At 49.2% G+C, this 22,828-nt stretch overlaps 7 protein-coding genes across 7 annotated transcripts; 5 read left to right on the top strand and 2 right to left on the bottom strand.

The window, feature by feature from the left end:
• Positions 1-30: 30 nt before the first annotated feature.
• DEU56DRAFT_805504 (kinase-like domain-containing protein) lies at positions 31-3,133 on the top strand. The gene is made up of 6 exons (XM_041353291.1): positions 31-403; positions 460-573; positions 631-1,127; positions 1,177-2,205; positions 2,256-2,514; positions 2,573-3,133. Exons 1-6 carry the CDS (start codon positions 140-142, stop codon positions 2,876-2,878), a joined length of 2,469 nt encoding a protein of 822 aa, XP_041208296.1. The 5' UTR covers positions 31-139; the 3' UTR covers positions 2,879-3,133.
• A 759-nt stretch (positions 3,134-3,892) lies between these two features.
• DEU56DRAFT_805511 (uncharacterized protein) lies at positions 3,893-5,507 on the top strand. Its single transcript, XM_041353292.1, has 2 exons — positions 3,893-4,367; positions 4,418-5,507. Exons 1-2 carry the CDS (start codon positions 4,050-4,052, stop codon positions 5,219-5,221), a joined length of 1,122 nt encoding a protein of 373 aa, XP_041208297.1. The 5' UTR covers positions 3,893-4,049; the 3' UTR covers positions 5,222-5,507.
• A 19-nt stretch (positions 5,508-5,526) lies between these two features.
• DEU56DRAFT_360410 (uncharacterized protein) lies at positions 5,527-7,673 on the top strand. Its single transcript, XM_041345851.1, has 3 exons — positions 5,527-5,664; positions 5,717-6,424; positions 6,479-7,673. The coding sequence occupies exons 1-3, from the start codon at positions 5,566-5,568 to the stop codon at positions 7,328-7,330; spliced, it is 1,659 nt and encodes a 552-aa protein (XP_041208298.1). The 5' UTR covers positions 5,527-5,565; the 3' UTR covers positions 7,331-7,673.
• Positions 7,674-7,709: 36 nt separating this feature from the next.
• Positions 7,710-8,339, bottom strand: DEU56DRAFT_805515 (DNA-directed RNA polymerase, subunit N/Rpb10). Its single transcript, XM_041353293.1, has 4 exons — positions 8,321-8,339; positions 8,178-8,269; positions 8,034-8,128; positions 7,710-7,980 (listed from the first exon to the last, which is right to left on the bottom strand). Exons 1-4 carry the CDS (start codon positions 8,321-8,323, stop codon positions 7,949-7,951), a joined length of 222 nt encoding a protein of 73 aa, XP_041208299.1. The 5' UTR covers positions 8,324-8,339; the 3' UTR covers positions 7,710-7,948.
• Positions 8,340-8,424: 85 nt separating this feature from the next.
• Positions 8,425-13,419, top strand: DEU56DRAFT_805521 (non-SMC mitotic condensation complex subunit 1-domain-containing protein). The gene is made up of 15 exons (XM_041353294.1): positions 8,425-8,603; positions 8,655-9,144; positions 9,231-9,618; positions 9,667-10,509; positions 10,559-10,743; positions 10,796-10,911; positions 10,965-11,101; positions 11,152-11,224; positions 11,274-11,750; positions 11,801-12,006; positions 12,056-12,476; positions 12,528-12,616; positions 12,667-12,936; positions 12,990-13,089; positions 13,137-13,419. Exons 1-15 carry the CDS (start codon positions 8,489-8,491, stop codon positions 13,226-13,228), a joined length of 4,002 nt encoding a protein of 1,333 aa, XP_041208300.1. The 5' UTR covers positions 8,425-8,488; the 3' UTR covers positions 13,229-13,419.
• Positions 13,420-15,324: 1,905 nt separating this feature from the next.
• DEU56DRAFT_737011 (atromentin synthetase) lies at positions 15,325-18,429 on the top strand (the record flags this gene model as incomplete). Its single annotated transcript, XM_041348558.1, has 6 exons — positions 15,325-15,994; positions 16,046-16,182; positions 16,235-16,473; positions 16,523-17,359; positions 17,414-18,168; positions 18,224-18,429. 6 exons carry the CDS (start codon positions 15,325-15,327, stop codon positions 18,427-18,429), a joined length of 2,844 nt encoding a protein of 947 aa, XP_041208301.1.
• Positions 18,430-18,962: 533 nt separating this feature from the next.
• Positions 18,963-21,447, bottom strand: DEU56DRAFT_887567 (putative halogenase). Its single transcript, XM_041356228.1, is given in 12 exon segments — positions 18,963-19,354; positions 19,410-19,480; positions 19,531-19,583; positions 19,637-19,749; positions 19,761-19,956; positions 20,004-20,309; positions 20,356-20,692; positions 20,739-20,785; positions 20,840-20,882; positions 20,943-21,039; positions 21,097-21,212; positions 21,264-21,447. 12 exon segments carry the CDS (start codon positions 21,279-21,281, stop codon positions 19,129-19,131), a joined length of 1,623 nt encoding a protein of 540 aa, XP_041208302.1. The 5' UTR covers positions 21,282-21,447; the 3' UTR covers positions 18,963-19,128.
• Positions 21,448-22,828: the final 1,381 nt, after the last annotated feature.

Genomic DNA, 22,828 nt, shown 5'->3' on the forward strand with positions numbered 1-22,828 from the left:
ACGCGGTAGCCACGCCTTGAGTTGTTGTCAGCCAAAGAACAGTTAAAGTTGGTCTTGTTTTGGCGCTGTTCATTTTCTGAGCACTCTTCTCTTCTCTCTCAAGACAGCCATCAGACTTTCAAGGTGTTAGGCCATTGAAATGTCTGCTTACACTCATGCCCGTATGCCCGCCCCCTCCGCTCAGCAGCCCGTTCACCGTCGTCATCCGTTCACAAATGCAAACGTTGTCAATCAGCCTCACCTGACATCTTCTCCCGTAAAGCCACAAGACAAACCCAAGGCAACTCCAGCCGACCCACCTTTGCCAAGGCAGAACAGCAAGACTACTCCTCCCTCACCCCCCAGAGTTATCGTTGACCAGAATCGACAAGTTCAGTACCACCGTGTAGGATTTCTCGGAGAAGTAAGATTTGCCTCGATTGCCGGCTTCTCCACACTAACCTTCTGCGTTTCCTTCAGGGAGGATTCGCACGAGTTTATGAGGTGGCAGACGGTCGTCACAGTGCCGCACAACACCTTGCTTGCAAGGTTGTTACCAAATCGTCTTTGAAGACGAAGAAGGCCAAGACCAAGGCAAGTACACACCACGTGTGATCATCCACTTGTGCCTTGACACTTTTATGTGCTCAGCTCTATGCAGAAATCAAGATACATCGTTCGCTCTCTCATCCCAACATTGTGCGCTTCCAGGAATGTTTCGAGGATGACGATAACGTCTACATGACACTCGAGCTTTGCACTAGCGGATCCTTGATGGACATGCTCCGTCGCCGTCGCCGCTTCAGCGAGTGCGAGGCCCGATTCTTCCTCGTTCAACTCATCGGTGCATGCCACTACATGCACACCCACCAGGTTATTCACCGTGACCTTAAGCTCGGGAATTTGTTCCTCGACTCGAACATGAATATCAAGGTCGGCGACTTTGGACTTGCTGCTTTGATTGAGAACCCTGGTGAACGAAAGAAAACTATTTGCGGCACGCCAAACTACATTGCCCCTGAGGTGTTGTTTGACACTGCGAATGGGCACAGCTTTGAGGTTGACACTTGGTCGATCGGTGTTATCTTGTACACGCTTGTTATTGGACGCCCTCCCTTCCAAACCAAGGACGTCAAGGAGATTTATACGTAAGGCATACCACCCCTGCATCCTGAATTCTTTTAACCATTCGTGCAGACGGATCCGCGACAACGTCTACGAGTTCCCGCCCGAACGCCGCATTGCACCCGACACTAAAGACTGCATCACGTCTATTTTAACCCCTGACCCCTCAAAACGTCCCACTCTCCTTGAAATCCTTAAGTCGCCCTTCATTGACCTTGGCATTGTCCCACCATTTATTCCCGTCTCCGCACATGACGCGCCCCCCGACTTCCGATACCTTACGCGCCCAATGTCCGTAGTTAACCTCACGAAGCTCAAGAAAGCTGTGTGGCTGGATGATGACCATATTTCGACCATAGATGAAGTTCCGTCGGCTCCAGAAGACAAGGCGAGGAATCCGATTATGTCGACTATCGCTCAGCAAGAGAAGGAGTTCCAGAAGGCTGTTCAGCCTGGTAGTCCTATCTCTGCGCTGCTTAGTTCTGCCAGGCAGCCGTTGGTTATGTCGACAAACGGAGTCAAGGAGTCGCCTTTGTTCAGGAAACTACAAGCAGCGAAGGACACGAAATCGCCTCTACGGAACGTGCGCACGGCACGTGGGTTGCAAGACATAGAAGAAGAGAATGATGCGCCTCGAGGAACTCGGGAGAAAAATCACGATCAGCAGAGGCTGAAGGAGCTCGAATCGCAGAAGGCGAGAATCGTGGCCCAGATGGCCCCGGTGGCTGGTCTTGGCGTACACCGCCTCGATGAAGACCAGGAGAATCTACCTCCTACCCGCAAGGATCTGAAGGGCAAAGAGCCGATGCGCGGAGAGCGCAAGGAAACCCTGGTGCAGGATGTGCACATGGAAACTCAGCAAGCAAAGCTCAATGGATTTGATGCCGCTGCGCAGACTTTGACGCAGGCCTTTGACGCAAAGGCTGCAGGCAAGCTGTTCCGTGATCCCCGTGATGATACTACCATCCCCGATGAGCGCGTTTTCATTGTGTCTTGGGTGGATTACTGCAATAAGTACGGAATGGGTTATGCCCTGACGGATGGGTCTGTTGGCGTACATTTCAATGACAGCACAACCCTCATTCTCTCAGCGGATAAGCAGTGAGTTCTTGCCTACCTCTGGCGTTGACATGACATGACACACGTCCCAGTCACTTTGACTACATCTCCTCTCGACGTAACGGAACTGTCTACGTTAGGAAGAACTATTCTGTGACCGAGTTTCCCGAAGACCTCAAGAACAAGGTCTACCTTCTGAAGCATTTCGAACGCTACATCATGGACCGCCTGTACGGCGACTATGAGTACACTTTCGAGGACCACGACCGCACCAAGGGAATGGATTTCGTACAGAAGTATCTGCGTATGAAACACGTTATCGTGTTCAAGATGAGTCATGATGTTCTTCAGGTCATTCGTTTTTACCCTTCATCATGTGGTCGACAATTGACGCTGGTTTTTGATGTAGTTCAACTTCTACGATCACTCAAAAGTCATCCTCTCGTCTCATGGTTTGCTTGTGACACATATCGACAAGAACTACAAGATCGCGAGATTCACGCTCAGCGAAGTTATGGCACTATCTTTACAACCTCCTGTTGCAGACCCCGAGCAGGCCAAGTTCAACCAGCGACTCGTAGACAAGCTCAAGTACTGCAAGGAGGTGCTTACCTCCATCCGTAATGCAAGCGCCAACCAAGCCGCGACTGATGATGAGGGGGGGATGGGTGGAGGACTAGTCAGTGCGAAGACGTCCAAGGCATCGCTGCGGTGATCCGTGCGATGAAGCACATGTATACTGTTGCATAGGCTGCTGTCGGTGGTGTTAGGCCTCCGTAGTTGTTTTTTTTTTTCATTTCTTTTTCGCATTCTGTGTCTGCTCACTATAACATATCAAGCAAGTTTTCGTTCTCGTATGCACCATGTTATGAGTTTTCTTTAGCTCTCGTGAGAGTATAACCTCAGTTCAGGCATATGCGCCTTTTGATTATATTCCCGCTCTAGCAGCTTGTCGTTCTCAATATCAGGCATTTGCACATTCTCATTTACAGCATCGTGTGAGAGTGGTTTAGTCTCCCCCGAATCTTTAACTGTTTGAAAGGAGGACATGGGTTGCCGAACGCAATTGAAGAAGAGGAAGGTGAAGTCGTGTTGACTGATGGCATATACCAAACCGGAGCATAGTATGAGAACACACTTGAGCTTGCTTATTGTGATTTCTTGTTGTACGCTGTGCTGTCGGTCACCATCAGTTTATGCACACGAGATGCAGGCCGTATGCACGAACTGGCGGTTGCCAATAGTATTATAATAGTTGGTAGTACTTAGGGGCTGTCCATATTTAGACACTGTCCGAAAAAGTAATGCGTTCGTGCCGACGGTCTCAAATCGCGACAGCGAGGAAATGAACTTGAACTTGAAGCCCAGAGCAGAGTTCCCGTCTCTCGCTGAAGAACTCCAGTCTTACATTCTGAGCTTTCTCCCTTATCAAGATATTCTGCGTTGTACATCCGTGAGTGTTGGTCGATTGTTGATCCGTTATCCTGAAGGTCTTGCAGGTATGCAAAGCACTTCGCCAGACGTACATATTCTCCTCCGAACTTCAGTACATCACTGAGCTCGGTGGCCAGCAACTGCTCCATGTCCCTAACATGGATCTTGACAATAACACTTCTATTTTCCAGCGCCTGCAGCTTCTGAGAAACAATGCCCACACATGGTTCAAGTTTGACATACATGCTTTTGAGACCGTCTCCATACCAGATCCATTCCGACGTTGTTCAAACACCTTCCTCGTCCATGGGCATCTTTGTCTCTTCAATGAAGATGAACAAACGGCTAAGATTTTCCCAATACTACCAAAACCCTCACAACGAACAATCGAGCGTGACTGGTCTCCAGGATCGCTGTGTCCAATTCCCAATGCAGATAGCTTCGATGTGTACATGGACCCAGCAGAAAACCTGATTGCCATCGCGTGTATCATCTTCAACTGGCCTGAAGGCAATCACAGGATCTGTATTGACCTTGGACTCCTGGATGGAGATGGAGCCCATCCTCAAGCTGCCGGCCGCACACTGTTTCCGTCAGGTAGATTTCAGGACGACATCCTTCCGTCGGATGATTTGCAGGTCGACATTTTTGGGAGGTATATCACTTTCCAGAGCTCCCGACGCTCGACTGTATATGGTGGTTTCAACGAGGAGAACGAGGAGCAATGGTGTTTGCAGATTTGGGACTGGCGACAGTCAACAACGTCCAGTGTGAGTATTAGTCAGAAAAGTTAATGATTGACGATTGACACTCAATCTAGTTCGTGATCAGTGACACAATCATAAACCCAGAGGACGGGGAGTCATTTGATTATTGTTTCCTCGGAAACAATAGACTGCTGACTGTTGGCAAGGACTTGAAGCTCTATTCAATTGAGAATCTGTCCCGGGCACCACAATTGCTTGCGTGCTTCCTGATGCCTGTATCGGTGACGTCGATAGAGTCCCTCATTCCGATGGACGACGACATTATGCCTGGCTCACGACTGCAGATGCAAGCCCAGCGACCAATGTGGACCTCGGACCCTAAAAATCGATTACTATCCCTTGTTGCACGCATTCAGAGTGCCACCTCAAAGTCATTCACATTTGTCATTTCGACCAGGATTTTCTTCGATCTTCAAGTTAGCGTCTTTGAAGGAATGGAAGTGATCCCATGGAAATGTTGGGGTCCGCTAAATGCTCGTATTTTCCCGCACGACTTGCGATGCAGAGTTGGTGTTTGCGGGAATCGTGTTCTGCACACATTTCCTGCAACGGGTGCTACAGCGGATGACGAAGACCCCTCGGATGACACGGATTATAAGTTATATATGATGGATTTCAGCCCGTCTGCTGTTGCGCACCGGCAGGGTCTAGGAAGAGTGGTGACAGAGCCATCTATCATAGAAACCACCGAGTCGGCAGAGACACTGACATCGTCCCTGCCTTACGTCGTGGTCGTGTCCGACAGAACGTTTGATCCTGATCAGTTGATGGACATATGGGTTGATAAAGACAGAATTTATTTGCCCAAGCCGAATACAGAGGATCCTGATAGCGTAGGCTATTTGCGTCTTCGGTGAAGCCCGACATACTGATTTTCGTCCAGGATAAAGCATAGGCCAGCTTCAAATCATTGATATATAGAGCGGGGTCTGTACATCCTCGAGAGCTAGTTGCGAAGAGGCCCGCAGTGATATACATCGCTGGGGTGCATCAGAGTAAGATATTGCGAGCCAATGGTACCCAGGTCAATTGCAACGGGTAGTTTTCTGGGGTACAATTCGAAAGATGGCTGCGTGCCACTGCCAGTGGCTGTCTAAATTTAGACGCGATTATTAAACAATTGAGTGGCAACTTGTAGGCTCATAGAGTCATACCAGTGGTACCGTCTCATATCACGACAGTGAACCAAGCTAAGAAGAAGATGAAGCCCAAATCTAGAGGGTTTTTGTCTCTTGCTGAAGAGCTCCAATCTTATATTCTGAGCTTCCTTCCTTACCAAGATATTCTGCGCTGTACATCCGTGAGCATGAACCAATCATTAATCCTTTAATCTGAATGATCGTCACTTGCAGGTATGCAAGGCGCTTCGCCAGACGTACATATCCTCCTCCGAGCTTCAGTACATCACTGAGCTCGGTGGCCAGCAATTGCTCCCTGTCCCCGACACGGAGCTCGACAACCACACTTCTATTTCCAAGCGCCTACAACTTCTGCGGGACAAAGCCCACGCATGGTTCAAATTTGACATCCACTCTTTCGAAACAGTTTCTATACCAGAACAATTCCACGATGCGAAGACATCTCTCGCCGACGGGCATCTTTGCTCGTTCAACGAAGATGAACAGTCAGCTAAGATATTCCCAATACTGCCAAAACCCTCACAACACAAGATCGAGCGTGACTGGTCTCCGGGATCACTGTGTTCAATTCCCAATACGGAGAGCATCGAGGTGTTTATGGACCCAGCGCAAAACCTGATTGCCATTGCATGTATAATTGCTGATGAAACCCTTCGGACGGATGACAAGAGGTTTTGCATCGACCTTGGAGTCCTGGATGGAGATGGAATCCACCCCGAAGCCGCTGGAAAGACGCTGTTTCTGTCTAGGCTTCCTAAATGCGAGGACGGCCTCTATACAATAGAAAATTGGAAGCTTGAGGGTTTTGGGAAACATATCGCTTTCCGGCGCTCCCTGCTAGTTCATGAAGGCGGCTATAAATTCGGCGAGGAGATATGGTTTTTGCAAATTTGGGACTGGAAAAACTCGACAACGTCCAATGTGAGCCTTGATTAGAATTAGTTGACGATCGAGAGTTGACATCCGTTTTACTAGTGCGTTCTCAGTGACACAATAATAAACCCAGAGGTCGGAGAGTCACTTGATTTTTGTTTCCTAGGAAACGATAGACTGCTGATTGTCAGCAAGGAATTGAAGCTCTATTCAATAGAGGATTTGTCACAGGCGCCACAACTGCTGGCCTGCTTCCTGATGCCTGTATCAGTGACTGGCATACAGTGCCTCCTTCCGATGGATGACATTGCACATAGCTCACCACTGCAGATGCAGGCCCAGCGAACAATGTGGACCTCGGACCCTAAAAATCGAATACTATCCCTTATCACACGCATTCATGATGCCTGGGACTCATTTACATTCGTCATTTCCACGAGGATTTTCTTCGATCCCCAAGCTGGCGTCTTTGAAGGAAAGGCAGCAATCCCATGGCAAAGTTGGGGCCCTCTAAATGCTCGTGTTTTCGTGCACCACTGGCGGTCAAGAGTTGGTGTTAGCGGGAATCGAGTATTACAGGCATTTACTGCAACAGACCCGACAGCGGAAGAGGACTTGGATGACATGGATTATCGGTTATATATGATGGACTTCAGCCCATTAGCTGTTGAGCGCCGGCAGGGTCTAGGAAGAGTGGTCACAGAACCATCTGTAATAGAAATCACTGAGTCAGGAGAGACGTTGACGTCGTCCCTGCCTTACGTCGAGATCGTGTCGGACAGAATATTTTCTGCCGAGCAGGTGACAGACATATGGGTCGATAAGGACAGGATTTATTTGCCCAAGCCGAATATAGAGGACCCCGATAGCGTAGGCTCTGCGTTTTCGACGAAGTCTGACATACTGATTTTTGTCCAGGATAGCATAGGTCAGCTTGAAGTTATTGAGATTTAGAGTGGGGCCTGTACGTCCTGAGGCCTGAGGCTGAAGAGCTATAGAGGCACACGATCATATGTCACAGCCTCACAGGGGTACATATTTTGGAGGTGCATCGTCCATCCGTAACGCGAACCAAGTGGCAACTGATGACGACAGGGGGATGTATGGAGAACTCATCAGCACAAAAGCATCCAAGGCATTGATCCAACGTTGATCCGTGTGTTGAGGGATTTATGTGTTGTTGTATACGTATAAATTTATTTTGTAGTGTCAGGCTTCCTTTGGTGATCTTCATCGACGCATGTAACATTATAACACACCAAGAAAGTTCTCGCTTGTAGGAATCAGTACCACCGTGACATTCATTTAGCTCTTATCCTCGCCTTGAGTGGGCTTGAGGTTGCATACATTGGCCGATGGCACGACTTGTCGAGGACCACGCGGTTCCCTGTCGGGTAGAAAGGAGGAACATAAAATGTGGGAGACACGATGACGACAGGAAAAGATTCCGGGAATCACCATGTCTTCCACCCATTCTTACTACTAAGCGACACAAGACTCGCAAGTCGGATGAAATTAGGAAAGTCAAGCACAAGAGCGAGTACACAAATAAGACACCCTGTACAGAAGGCATCAATAATTCTTGTCCTTCGAGCGCTCCATAGCTAAAAGCTGTGATGAGCCATTGAGTCATCCGTCGTATGCAGCGCCCACTTACGATTGTAATGCAGGAGCTTTTCAATGAGGTCAACGTGCGTGAGAACCATTCGACGACAGCAATAGCGCTTCAGCTGTAACTCATCAAGAGCATCTCTATATTCTTGTCAGGGATGTTATAGCTGGCAAGCTCGCAGAGAGTTACCCTTCGCTCATATCATTGGCTAACAACTCGAGATATGCGTTCCATTTGTCCCCGATGACTTTTCCGCACGAAAAGCATCTCACTGGGATGATCTGTGAACATCAAGTCAGCCTATTCGCAGCCCAGAGAGTGTATGCACTCACCATGGTGGTGGTTTGGGATACCAAGGAATTTCGAAAATGGAGCTGACACTGCTTACGTGATAAACACGAAGCACGTGCTCACAGAGAAACCGTGTCACTGTTAGCGAGCGTGTTTTACCTTTGATTATCAACTTGACAGACATTAGCAGTGTTTAAGGAGTGTTCGCCATGAGTGTATCCTTCGAGCTTCAAGATGAGCTACAGGCACTCCAGGACATTGCAAACTACGACATCCCAAACGAACAGGATCCCAACAGCACCGATCCCGGCCCCTTATTGCAACGTACGTTGGCCCTTGATTCTGGTATTCGATATTCACTGACCACGAACCTAGAGGCTGTCGGGGCAATCGCTCATTCATCTGAAGAAATAACTGATCCAGAAATATTCGATATATTCCGAAGCCTTCTCAAGCATTCCGATGCAGTCTCTGGTGCTTATATGAGCAAGATGCTCGATGCTCTGCTCTCTGCATTTGGATCTCAAATTGATGCTGCAATACGTGACTCCAAGGAAGAAGACCAACAGATTGTCATGGCTCATAAGCTGCCTTTGGAAATGTATGCCTTCTTAGTCAATTGGTTTGTAGGTGCCGCCGAGAAAGTGAAGGCGATAGGCGAGGAGGACACGCCCCCGGCACCCGTGAAGGCGCGTCGTGGGAGGGGCGGTAAGGCTGGTACCTCGAGGGCGGCGACGGCGAAGAAGGCAGAACAATGGACATGGATCGACCAGATCCCTGGCACTCTGGAACTCATTTGCAAGGCGCTGAAACTGAAGACGCACCGCATCTGGGTGACTAGTCCGGAGAGAGATGCGTTCATAACGTGAGTACAGCTTGCTCTATATCACATGATTTGGCCCGCGATGCCCGCGAAGTCAGCTGTCTAGACCCCTGTTGACCCTACTTCAGATGCCTCACCCGCCCTGCCTACCATGTTGCCGAGTCCGAACAATACATGAAGATCCAGAACGTACGTATGCATGTCTACAAAGTCATTTGCCTTGCTGTAAAGCATCACGGGCATACGCTCGCTGCGCAAATCAACATCATGCAATCCTTGCAGTACTATGAACACCTATCCGAACCCATGGCAGAGTGCCTTTCTATCCTCGCAAAGGAATTTGATCACGCCCAACTTGGCGACGAGATACTCCGCGAAATTGCTGGCAAATCGTTTAGTGCGCAGGACACCAAGGGTCCAAGGGCGTTCTCCCGATTCCTGGTCAAATTCAGCGAGGAGTCGCCGCGATCAGTGCTCAAGCAAATCAGTCTATTGATTGGCCATCTTGACTCAGAGGTACGCTCTCCGAAAACAGCACTTCTTCTCCATCTGAAAAGCCTATAGTCTTATCCTATGCGCATGGCAATCGTTGAAGTTATCGGTTCACTCATTCGCGAACTCGCCACGTCGGAGGACATCACAAATCGGACGAATGGTTCCAACCAGGCGGGCAAGGAGCTTGATGGGCTGTTTGAGCTCCTCCTTTCGCGAACGCTTGACTTATCCTCCTACGTACGCTCCAAGGTTTTCGCGACGCTCTCGAAGGTGCTTGATTTGCCTTTGCGTCTCCCAGAACAGAGGCTCCGGATCACACGCGCTGCCGTTGACACGCTGGAGGATAAGGCAAGTACAGTGCGCAAGGCTGCTGTTTCGATACTCGTGAAGCTGATTCTGACCCATCCGTATGGGGATATGTACGGAGGCGACTTGAATATGGAAAAGTGGGAGGAACGGTATAAGATTTGGAAGGACAAGTTGGAGGAGATGGAAGGTGGCATTGGGAAGGCCGTTGAGAGGGACAAGGATGAAAATGAAGTGGAGGAGTCAAATTTCGAGGAGGAAGATGAAGATGAGGACGCTGAAATGGAGGGCGCAGATGCAAACGATGACAGCGACGCACCTTCAAACAACCCGAAGCCTAAAAAGAGAAAGGCAAATCGCAAATCCACCGTCGATGTCACAGCCATTGTCTCGGAACAAGAAGCACTTGCTGCCCTGGAGACTAATGAAATTCTTGCCATGGGTTTGCGCAAGAAGTACTGCACAGAGGCACTCGACTTCATGCGTACCCTGGAAGGCGGGATGATATCGATTACGCAGCTTTTGGGGAGTACGAACAAGGCAGAAGTATTGGAGAGTATGGAATATTTCAGAGTCGCATTTGAGTACCAGCTTGCCGGTGCTGAGGTGACGCATATGATTCTTCCGTGTTACGGCCATCTAACCTTATTACTAGAGAGGCATCAAACAGATGCTACATCTGATATGGCACAAAGATAATAGCTCAACGTCGGAGGACGGCAAAGAGCTAAAGGGTGTGCGATCGAGGCTCCTCGAATGCTACCGTATGCTGTACTTTGACCCCCTACCCGACATGGAACCCAAGCAGCAAGTGAACCGTATTGCCAAAAACATGATTGAGTGTGTCCAGCTCGCTTTCTCAGATTTAAAGCCGCTTAAACATTTATAAAAGATTGACATACGATGCGACGCTTGCAGAGCTCACTAGCTTAGAAGAGTTGATGCGTATCATGATGGAAGATGGCCAGATCCATTACGATGTGATCAATAAGCTGTGGCAAGTTTACAGTGGGATATATTCCATTGCAGCCGCAAGCACATTGATTCATATTCATTTGTAGGCGCTCCTCAAGCTTTGCCCCGCTCTCAACGTCGTGGTGCAATCATCATCATTGGAATGTTGGCACTATCGAAACGCACCATCATTTCTGAGAAGGTAGACACATTGTTGAAGATCGGTCTTGGGCCATTCGGCAAGGTCAGTGCGAGTAAATACCCCATCAATACCAAATGCTCACCCTCTGGCAGGCCGATCTCACTCTTGCAAGATACACGTGCCTTGCCCTGCAGCGCTTAAACGGCAGCGCGAAGAAGGTCAAAGGTACGAAGAGAACCGTACCTCGTCAATAATTTTCTCAGACAGGCAACAGGATCTCTTCTCGATAAATCCCTTCGCATGGAGATGGAGAACCCTATCTTCCGCAAGTTGCAAAACACCATAGAGCACCCCTGTCGATCGAAAGACTGGTTCGGCATGGCCGAACAAGCAATTAACACTATCTACGCCTTAGGAGAACACCCCGACGAGCTTTGTAATAACCTCATCAAGAACCTTACCCGGAGGGCTTTTGCCAAGCGGCAAAACACGAAGGAGCCACCATCCGAGTTAGATACGGAGGCGATGGAGGTGGATCAAGAGATGGAACTGCCGGAACCAGCCTCGCACGCACCCTCTAGTACACATATCTCTACCCAACAGTCGAGCATGGGGGAAGAGAAAGATCTTGGAGATGTCTTCCATCTCAGTCAGCTGTTGTTCGTCGTAGGTCATGTGGCCATCAAGCACATCGTGTTTCTGGAGCTGGTGGAAAGGGAGTGGAAGCGACAAAAAGATGAGAAACAGCTGGGTATGTTCACTCACAGACGCCTTCAAACCATTGCATGACATTTTACGTAGCGGAAAAGCTTGCAGCTGGGGGCTCACCCAACAGAGCCAACAAGGAAACCGAAGAACTTGACCAAGTTGCTGGCAATGCAGAGGACGAGATCGGAGAACGGATAGCCGCTGTTCGCGAGACCGAGCTGCTCTATGGAGAGCAGTCATTACTGATGTTGTACGGCCCATTACTGGTCCACGTGTGTGGTAGTCCACATAAATTTAAGGCAAGGGCTGAGTTGTTTTTCTCTGTCTTACTACTGACAGAGATACCAGAATCGCACACTCCGCGCAGCTGCCACCCTCTCATTTAGCAAGTTCCTTTGCATCAGCTCACAATTTTGCGACCAGCATCACCATCTTCTCTTCAAGATCCTTGAGACCTCTAAAGACCCAAATATTCGTAGTAACATTGTCATTGCTCTCGGCGATGTGGCAGTCTCGTTCAGCAACATTGTCGACGAGAATAGCAATGAGTTGTATAAAGGCCTTTCTGATGGAGACCTTGTCGTAAAGAAGAACACGCTGATGGTCTTGACGCACTTGATTCTCAATGGGATGATCAAAGTGAAAGGCCAGTTAGGCGAGATGGCCAAGTGCCTAGAAGACGAGGAGCCACGGATATCCGACCTTGCGAAGCTGTTTTTCACGGACCTGTCGACAAAGGACAACGCAATTTACAACAATTTGCCTGATGGTATGCCTCGGTTTACTCTTAATATCAACATTCTTCATACCATTATTCTAGTCATCAGTCACCTATCCACAGGCGACCACGCCGTTGAGGAGGAAATTTTCAAAAGCACCATGCGTTACATCTTTTCCTTCATTGAGAAGGCCGGTCCTCATCCCTTTCCATCATTCCCAATTCATTAAACTTCTAACAGGAAAAACAAGCCGAAAATATTGTCGAGAAGCTTTGCCAGCGTTTCCGGCTGTCTGAGGATCCCCGTCAGTGGCGCGACATCGCGTTCTGCTTGTCGCTCCTCCCATTCAAGTCAGAGCGATCAGTCAAAAAGCTCATCGAAGGCTTGCAGTTCTACCGCGATAAGCTGCACGAGGAGGGCGTATTCGATAGGTTTAGTGAGATACTTTCAAAGGCACGCTCCAATAAATCGGCGAACAAGCCAGACACGGAGCTCAACGAGTTTGAATCGGTACGGCTATTCTGACCAGGATTCATGTAACGTGATTCTCAAAGTGGCTCTAGATACTCGATGAACACCGACGCCAAGGCGAAGAAGACCAAGCCTTTGAAAAACGCGTTGAAGGCAAAAGAGCAGCTGCGAAACGGAAAGCCACGCGACGATGTGGGTTTGATGTGTGCTCCTCGATTTCTTGCTCACCTCCTTTGCAGCCGCGCGCAAGAAAGCTCCCGAAGCTGAGCCTGAGCCCGAGCCCGCATCACAAGCCCCCGCCACACGGGATGATGACGATATGTATGTGTAAACCAGACTTGGCCGGGGCCCATTGGCCGTTGGACTATCGGTACATTCCAAGGCAGCATTCGGGGCCCCTCAGCTACTTCCTTGTTCGTCGTTGTACATGTCGTGTAAGTAACCACATTATCATTTGGTTGGCCAGAATGCCTTGCAATTGTAGGCAATTGTCATCACCAATGATTCATATGATCTGAAAGGTCAATCGGCTGGATTGATCGTCATCCAGCGCGCTGTTATAAACCTCGAAGCTCTATCTCCTTCGCATGCCTCCCCATAATGAGCTACCAAAGAAAGTCCCAATATTACTAACGTATCTCCCTCGTACGAAGCGATTTCTACGTTTTCAGCGGATTGCGTCCAATGCAGACCACCGTATCTGTATTTTCTAAGTCCTATCTAAGTAATTTATCCAGCCTGATCAAGGACTAGAGCCTGGCGCCGAACTTCGTCGGCAGGAGCCTTCTTTACTATTTCTGCACGGTCGGAAATGAGCCTGATCGGGAGACGGAGCAAAAGACACGTGAAGTAGTGAGTGTTAACGTTCACTGTTCAGTAATCCACTTCAGATTGCAATTACCAATTGCTAATTGCTTTTCCCGAACAACAGAGGCGTGTTCATGGTTTTAACATTTCGATACAGCGGAAAATTAACGTTCACCGTGAAGTGGCCTGCAGTGGCCAGGGACTTGTCCATACGTGGACCAGTCGTCGAGTACCGTTGGAGTAGGGGGTCCTAGGGCAGGGGTAGAGCAGAAGATCCCACACGGACGATTCCGAGAGCTTAGTCAGCCAGGTTTAGGATAGAGCAGCACAGCATGTGACTCAGTAGCATCATCACTCCAGCATAGACAACCACGAGACGATAGCACCACTCCACCGTCACGGTGCGAGCGCGCATTTGCAAAGCGTTGGCTCTTTCCAGAGCGCCCACCACCCCCAACTACCTGGCCGCAACCTAATGCTGCTCTAATACGGTTAGGGAGAAGTCCTAGATATGGGAATATTTTCAAATCAGGGGCCTACGAAGGTTGACAAGGTGCACTGGCAGGCACGCTGTAAATACTGTATCAGGCAAAGAATCTTGGGAATGCTGATTAGTATGCCGTTATATATACACGAATTATTGCAGTCATGGCAGGCTGGCAGCTACAGCTCTCAGAACTCGGACAATTTTGACGCAGGAAGGTGAGTTGTACTGGTCACGTGACGTGGTTTTTGGTAAACATTAAAATATTGTCCGACGAAGTTCTTGTCGCCATTAACCACGATGACGACGGCCTTATAGACCACCACGGCGGCGGCGAGCGGTGCAAACATTTATATTTATTAACTGCACCGGGGACGCGAGAGTCGCCGATATCTTATGGAAAGCGATCTTCAGCTAAACACCCAGTACTAGTCACGGTAGTATGGTATTTTGCTTAATTGCATTTAACACGCTTACTACTACACAGCGCTCTTACTACTTCTTATCATTCCTTTTAGTAGGCGGACAACTTGTCATATTATGGGTCTTTCCCATTTCCTTTCGCTTCACCCCCTTGGAGCTCACTTCCCATTTCTAATGTGATCCGACACCGAACACCCTCCCACGTTGTCACTCCGTCCCTCTCATTCACGTTGTACGCCGATAGGCGATGCCGCTGGACTGGTGCTTACGTGAGAGCTACCTCTGTTGTTCCGAAGACTAGCGCCAGCACACAATATTGTCAGTATCTATGTTCCTGGTTACATGCAGTCATCTGTTTGACGTAGTGAACCCTTCGGTCATGAAGACCCTCGATGTCCTTAACTGTGTCGGAAACCAACTCCTTGAAGGGGTTGTGGTCACTGTCTGACGAGCCACCACAGATAGCTATCTATCGTGCCTGTCCAAGGAAGATCGTAGATTCGAAAATCCAGCAGTTCACTTGCCAGCGAGAATTCTCGCTTCCCTTACGAAGACTAAAGTAGTTAATGGTACGTTTCACGAATTCTTTTCATGTTTTCTGGCTCCGAGTGTATAAGTAATTCCAAGAAAGTCGGTAAGTACTCAACGTTCCAGACGCGTTCCGACATTCTTCGCACTACTGCTTCAGAATATAACCTGAGACACGGTTTACAATGGCACTCGTCGAAGTCTCCCCTACTACCATTACCGACTTCGTTTCCGCACCCAATACTCTCCACGACGTAATCGCTCAAGCTGTTGACCAGTATCCGTTGCACGAGCTTGGTTTCATAACCTCCTCGGCACATGACTCCTCTATTCACACGACGACCTTCAGCGCGTTTAATCAATATGTTCGCAACCTTGCACGTGCCATGCTCGACTGGGGCAAACCCACAGGCTCGATTATTGTCATATATTTGACGGAGCACGAAGACAACATGGCTGCTATCTGGGCGTGTCTGTTGGCTGGCTATTTGCCCTGCTTGCAGCCCGCTCTTAGCGCCCAACAGACGCACAAGGAGGGCCATGTCACCCATATCAAGAACTTGTTTGGATCTGCAACTTGGTTAACCAGCAAGCTTGGGGCTGAGCAGATCAGCTCCATTCCTGGTCTGGAGGTTCATCTGTTCTCTGAATTAAAATCATCGGGGCAGAAATTTACTGTCGCACCTGACTGGGTTGCATCCAAGGCTAAGCCAGACGACGATGCCATCCTGTTCCTGACCTCGGGCTCAACTGGATTCTCGAAGGCGGTCGTCCACACGCACCGTACCATCCTTGCTTCATGCCGCGCCCAGGGGCAAAACTACGGCCTGACCTCCGAATCTCGAATCTTTAACTGTAAGGCGGACATCATTTAAACTTTCTTCTGACATTGATCATGACATTCAGGGGTTGGATTTGATCATGTCGCGGGGTCGTTGGAATACCACATCACACCTCTGCTATATGGTGCTTCGCAACTCCACGTGCATGCATCTGTTATTCTTACCGATCCCCTTCGGTTGCTCCGTCTGATTGACGAAAAGGTGTGCTGACACTGAACCACAGCTTAACTTGTCTCTTATCATTCTATTTTAGTCAATCGAACTGGCTTACGCCCCAAACTTCCTGCTCGCTAAGTTCACTCGTGATTTGGGGAAGCGCGCTGACCTCTTCGGGTGCTTGGACCTGTCCTCTCTCAAGCGGATCAACAGCGGAGGTGAAGCTATTGTTTCCAAGACCGCGCAAGCCTTTGTTGCTATGATGAAAAAGTTTAGCAAGAACCCCTCCGCAGTATCCTTGGTCATCGCCTCTGGGTTTGGAATGACAGAAACTTGGTAAGGATACTTTAAGCATATTGATAGCTCAGCTGATGGGCCTTTGCAGCGCCGGATGCATTTACAACTACCCTGTGGATGTACTCGCAACTGAGCCTGCTCGCGAGTTCCTTGATCTCGGGCGTCCCATCAGTGGTTGCGAGATGCGTATCACGGATTCAGCCGATAGTGTCACCCTGCGACCCGACGGGGAGAGCGGCGAGCTTCAAATTCGTGGACCGATGGTATTCGTGCGCTACTACAACAACGCCGAGGCTACATCCTCTAGCTTTGTCGAGGGCGGCTGGTACCGCACTGGCGATGTTGGCATCATCGAGAATGGCGTCATGCGCCTTAGCGGTCGCATCAAGGACACCATCATCGTCTATGGTATCTCATATGGTATCCCTGAGCTCGAAACCCACCTCCAGACCGTTGAAGGGGTCACGCACTCGTTCCTCGCCGCAGCTCCATACCGCGCTCCTGGACAAGAGACCGAAGGGTTCATTATTTTCTACTCGCCAACTTTCGACCTCGATGAAGCAGATGCCTCCGCCAAGCTCTTCGCCACGCACCGGGCTCTCCGGGATATCTGTGTGAAGATGATCACACTGCCACCTCAGATCATCATTCCCATCCCTGTGAATCAAATGGAGAAGAGCACTCTCGGAAAACTGTCTCGTGCGCATCTCATGGACATGTTCAAGCGAGGCCAACTTGCGAATCACATCGCCCGTTCTGAGGAGCTGCTCAGCAAGGCGCGCGGCGTTTCCTTCGTTGCCCCGTCCACCGAGACAGAAAAGGCGTTTGCCAAGATATATGCTGGCATCTTCAACATCGCGGAAAGTGAGGTGTCGGCGAGTGACAACTTCTTCGAGATCGGCGGTACTTCCATTGATGCTATCCGGTGAATATACCTGTTTCTGCCTTTAAACGACCTTCACTGACATATAATCTCCAGGCTCAAGCGCGAAGGAGAGGAACACTCCGGTCTGCCTGACATTCCTGCCATCCAAATCCTGAAGCACCCCGTTCTCTCGAGCCTGGCCAACTACGTTGACTCTTTGCTCTCCGGGGACGCCCAGCCCGAGGAGTACGACCCCATTGTTCCCCTTTCAGTGACCGGAAATAAGACGCCAATCTTCTTTGTTCATCCTGGTATCGGAGAGGTCCTCATTTTTGTCAATCTTGCAAATTACTTCCAGAATGAGCGTCCCTTCTACGCTTTCCGTGCTCGTGGATTCGATGACGGCCACCCCCTCTTCACTACCATGGACGAGATGGCTACCTGCTATGCGGCAGCAGCCAAGAGGGTTCAGGCGAAGGGACCCTACGCCCTCGCGGGTTACAGTTTCGGCGGTGTTGTCGCGTTTGAAGTTGCCAAACGGCTCGAGGCCATGGGTGAAGAAGTGAAGTTCGTCGCTCCCATCAACATTCCTCCTAATATCTCCGGCCGCATGCATGACATCGATTGGACGGATGGCTTACTCCACTTATCGGCCTTCCTCGGTCTTGTGTCGAAGCACGATTCTGATACACTACCCCCTTCCCTGAGACCGCTCCCAAGGAAGGAGCAGCGTGATATCGTGTGGAAGATTGCGCCTCCTGAACGTATTATCGAGCTCCAGCTGACGCCCGAGAAGCTTGACATATGGGTGGACGTCGCTGAGTCTCTCATCAATTGTGGACTAGACTACAGCCCATCAGGATCAGTTTGTAAGTTGTTCATGTTCTCACCTCAGGACCGCTTGCTCACATACCCACCCCTCAGCCATCATTGATGTTTTCTACGCCACTCCCTTTGCTGGATCCAAAGTTGACTGGCTCAACAACCAGCTCCATGCATGGTCTGGCTTTAGCCGCGGCGAGGCGACATATACTGATGTGCCTGGAGAACACCACACGCTCATGGACTTGGAGCACGTCCCGCAGTTCCAGAAGATCTTCCGCAGTCGTCTCGAGGCTCGTGGGCTGTAGCAGTTTGGAGGGCCATATTTTGTCTTGCGTCGGTGATCTATTCAACAATAGTAGGGGTGCATGTGTTTGATACTTAACCTGCTCGCGAGCTCGATTTGTTCGTCGTCATGTATGTACAGTATTTCGCTTGTAATCCCGGTGAAAACATCCATCAGACGAAACGGTCAGCCTTGTACACGGCTGCGAGAGAGTATTTCGTCGATGAAACTTGCCGCAATGTGGGGGCGAGAGTCAATCAAGTACTACCTGATCAAAAGGTTCACGTCATGTCTGGTGTACTAGCTGTCGTGGTCAAGGGTGGGTCATCGATGAAATCTACCTGGATAATCTATACACGGAAGCTGAAGCTTAGTAGGCGAGTCCGTGATCATTCTGGAGGGATTAATCCTGGCGAAGCGAGACTCGTTCCAAATTTTGTGGATTGATCGTCAGGCGCGAAATAGGGGTGCAGATATCACAGTATCTATATTTGTCTGACAACAGTCATGTTACATGCCCCAGACTCTATCTCGATCAAGAATACCTTTGATCTCCTCTACTAACCTCATTTGGCTTTCTCATCAATATTGGAGGGAGCATAGTTAAATCTTAATATATATAGGACACCCCCCAGGTACCACTACTCCATCTAAATAGATTCTACAATCACGACAGGAGTCGTGAAACATCACGACTCCGCACCACTAGCCCTAGCAACGCCTACGTAGACACCAGACCCAATTTGCCTCGTTCTAGGACAGCTTTGAAACCAAAGTGTTCCTCTTCACCAAAGTTCTCCGTGGGGTTGTACATCGTATGGATGGGCTTCCGCGCGTTGATCTCACTCAAAACGATCTTGGCTTCCTCATCAGTATCTCCGATCAAGCGATCGATATCTTGTTCTAACAAAACGGGTGCGTCTGGGGATGTTAGGGCAGGATCCAATCTAAGTATTGCGTTTAGTATGCGATACTTCTGTAGAGCAGACGAGAAACCCTTACCTAGCTTTGACTGCCGAGTGCATCTCGGGATCAGTCGGTGCAAATATATGACGACAGAAGTCCATTGTTTTCTATCGGGCACATCAAGGATGTTGTGGAAGATAGCAACAAGTATACGTACCTGGAGTTCGTCTTCTGTTAGCGTCTTACCGACATCTGCTGTTCCTTGAATCACTGCACTCGGGAGATCAGGGTTTGCAATGATGGAAGAAAACATCGATTCTCACCCGGCCTGAGGATATCAAAGGCTTTGTCAAAATTGTCCTCATCCACATCGCTCATGACTGGCATAGCCTGATTGCGGATCTGTTTGTAGGTCCCAAGGACGACAAGAAGAAACCTACGGCATACATAACGTTAGCTGCTACCACTCCAGTGACCAAGTCCACATGCCTCGTGTAAGAGCTGCCAATCTTTGAGGTGTGCCAACGCTGGGCATCATCTTCGCTGGATAGTCCCCGAATCGACGCAGCAATCGTGAGAGCAGCCGAAAGTCCTCCTGTCATAGCCAAATGGACTCCAGACGAGAAGAATGGGTCAATGAATGCTAGCTAATTGTCAATAGCGAGTATAACCAATCATTAAATGAAATACCTCCAGCATCCCCCGCCACGCGGAAATGATCCCCGGCATAGGAGGAAGCAGAGTAGCTAAAATCGCTCGCAGATTTCACAGCTTCCGGTTTGCCATCATTTCGAAGAGTGCCCTTTCCGATCAATTTGAGGACACCAGGAGCTCGGTTTAATTCTTCCTTATAATGAGTCTGAAGATTTGATTCGGATCCGCTTGAGGTTGCACGGTTTGCCTTCTTCTTACGGTTGCTCGACTCTTGATCCATCACAACTCCAACAGACGTGGATCCGTCGTGAAGAGGGATGAACCAAGCCCATCCAGACTCATCTGCAGACATTAAGCTCAGCATGACCACTTCGAGTTATTTTCATACCTTCAAGTGCTTCGACCCAGACAGCATTCTGGCGAGTGGTACCCGGCATGTAAGAGCCGGTCCCATCCCAGTATCCCCAGCATGCAACGTTGTTGAGGGCCTTGTTATAGTGTCTGTTCTTGAGGTACTTTGTGGACATCATCCCGTTCCTTCCCGACGCATCAACAAGGTAGTCGAAAGAGATAGAGCCCTCTACTCCTGTGCTGGTATTTCTCCAGTTGGCTGAAACAGGTCTTTCGCCCTGGAACTGAAGTTCAGTGACTCTGATGTTGTCGAACACAGTCGCGCCACACTTCGCAGCATGGCGAAATAGCAAATCGTCGAATTCTGATCGAACCTGCAAACCAGTGAGACAGTAAGCATATCTCCAATATACTACGGACCACATTCCAAGACCCGTTATTTGGGTCTAGCGCAACGAAATCTGTGTCTGGAGAAAAAAATCAATATTACTACGACGATGAATGAGGAGGGTGGGGCTCACATCCTTCTCGCTTGAACTGATTCAACTTTACTGCAGCGCCAGGCTATAAAACGAAGGAGGGTGACCGTCTAATGTACTCTGACGTAGTGAAGACCATACACACCTTAACTGCGAACCCGTGGTTCTTGATCATTTCCTCTGCACCAATAAATCCCAAGAAACGGCGGACCGACGGAAGTAAGCTCTCGCCAATATGATATCTAGTACAATAATAGATTAGTGACTGCGTATACCGATGGCATGTATTATGTGCTGACCGAGGGAACTTCACGGCTTCGAGAAGAGTGACTTCAAAACCTTCTCGAGCCAAAGCAGCAGCAGCATAACTTCCGGCGGGTCCGCCGCCGACAACAAGGATTTGAGTTGAGCTTGGCTAACCAGTATTTCAGCTTTTACAGCAGAAGAATCGATACTAGCCACTCACAAGTGCTTCAATGGCCATTTCTGCAAAGGGGATTGTAGGAAAGTACAGGTTGAGTCTTAGGTGCCGAGCAATGAGTACTGGCTAGGTAGGAATACCTGCTTAAACGAGTGGGGTAAAATACCAAATAACCGATAGCTGTCAGCGAGTGGGATCATGATGATGGAACTGTTGGAGGGGAGCTCATATTGCCACGAAACCAAATAATGACAGCAGATCATGACGCTGGTGATGCAGGTTAGTACGGTTGCGTTGCAATTTGCTAGTCATGCGGTACAGTGCAATATCGTGGATCCCATCAGCCAGCCGCATCAGCCTCAAGGATACGATAATTGTCATGTCGTCGTTGGGTATGAGAGCTATAAGGAGCTATATCCATTCATAAACGATGTCTTGGCCGATGTGGCATGTATCATAGATATGGTTCAGGGAGACTCATCAAACTTAATGTTACAGCGAAAAAGCGGTCCTGATACGTCCTCGTTGTAAGTTTCAAATTCGACGAGCCATCGGACTAAACCTTAGATACCTTAGACCAGCCATTTTCAGCTAATGAACTAGCTGTTGCTTGTTGCGGTGCCGTGACACGACCTTTACATCCTCGCTCCTGGAGGGAGGCTGGGTGAACGTTTTGCAGCTACCAAGCGACTCCTTATCGCAGTGCTAGAGCCTAGAGCGCTCTAGAGCGTCACCACAAAACCTGGCCAGTCAGACTGTCATTAATCATTGCGGAGCTGGAGAAGCAACATAGAGACACGTCAGGCCGTATCCGAGTCACTGGCAGCGAACTGGTGAACATACCATAATGGTACTTATGATAAGCTAAAACTTGATCATGAACGTTCGAAGTTCGAACTACGAGCACTGTATATGTACCGTGACAAGCATGATATACGATAATTAAGCGAATTAACGAAATACTCGAATTACATAATAGTGTCTAGACAACGAGTACTTCGCACGCTGAGTCCTGGGGCTGGTTGGCTTCACAAACGATTCTGACGGTCTCAAGCGGTCTCATCGTGCCAATTCGACATCCGCTCGACATCTTTCTTGTTGGCTTGCTGAGTGTCTGCGGGACTTTATCACCAAACTTGCTAGTTGCAACGGATTCCGGATTTAAAAAATCTCACCGTGACGACACAAAGTATAATGACACTGTCCATGCCTCTCCCCAAAGAAAACTCGCCAGTATTCAGTGCGGTCACTCATCGATCATAGCGTGCAAGTTATTACTGTCGGTAACATGCCGATTGTTATATCAGTGGTAGTCACTGATGCAAAATCAAGTGGCGTCCTGACGATAACGAGCAAACCACCATGAAAGGATCGAGGCTCCTTCGAACAGTGCCCAGACAAGGCTGCCGCAATACCAGCTCTCAATGTGGGTTGCCTACAATATATAAGCACGCATAAACCGGCGGTTCAGTGACTGTGTCATGCTATGTTGACGCGTTTTTGCTGTTGGTCTGTACCATTTGAACAATTCGCTATTGTTTCTCTGTGTCCTCCTGTTTACATTTCTTTCCTGCGCGCACCTATGGCGACCTCTACTTCTTTTCACGGCG

This window comes from Suillus clintonianus (genome assembly GCF_016758775.1).
Source record: "Suillus clintonianus strain FC179 chromosome Unknown DEU56scaffold_37, whole genome shotgun sequence".
NCBI lineage: Eukaryota > Fungi > Basidiomycota > Agaricomycetes > Boletales > Suillaceae > Suillus > Suillus clintonianus.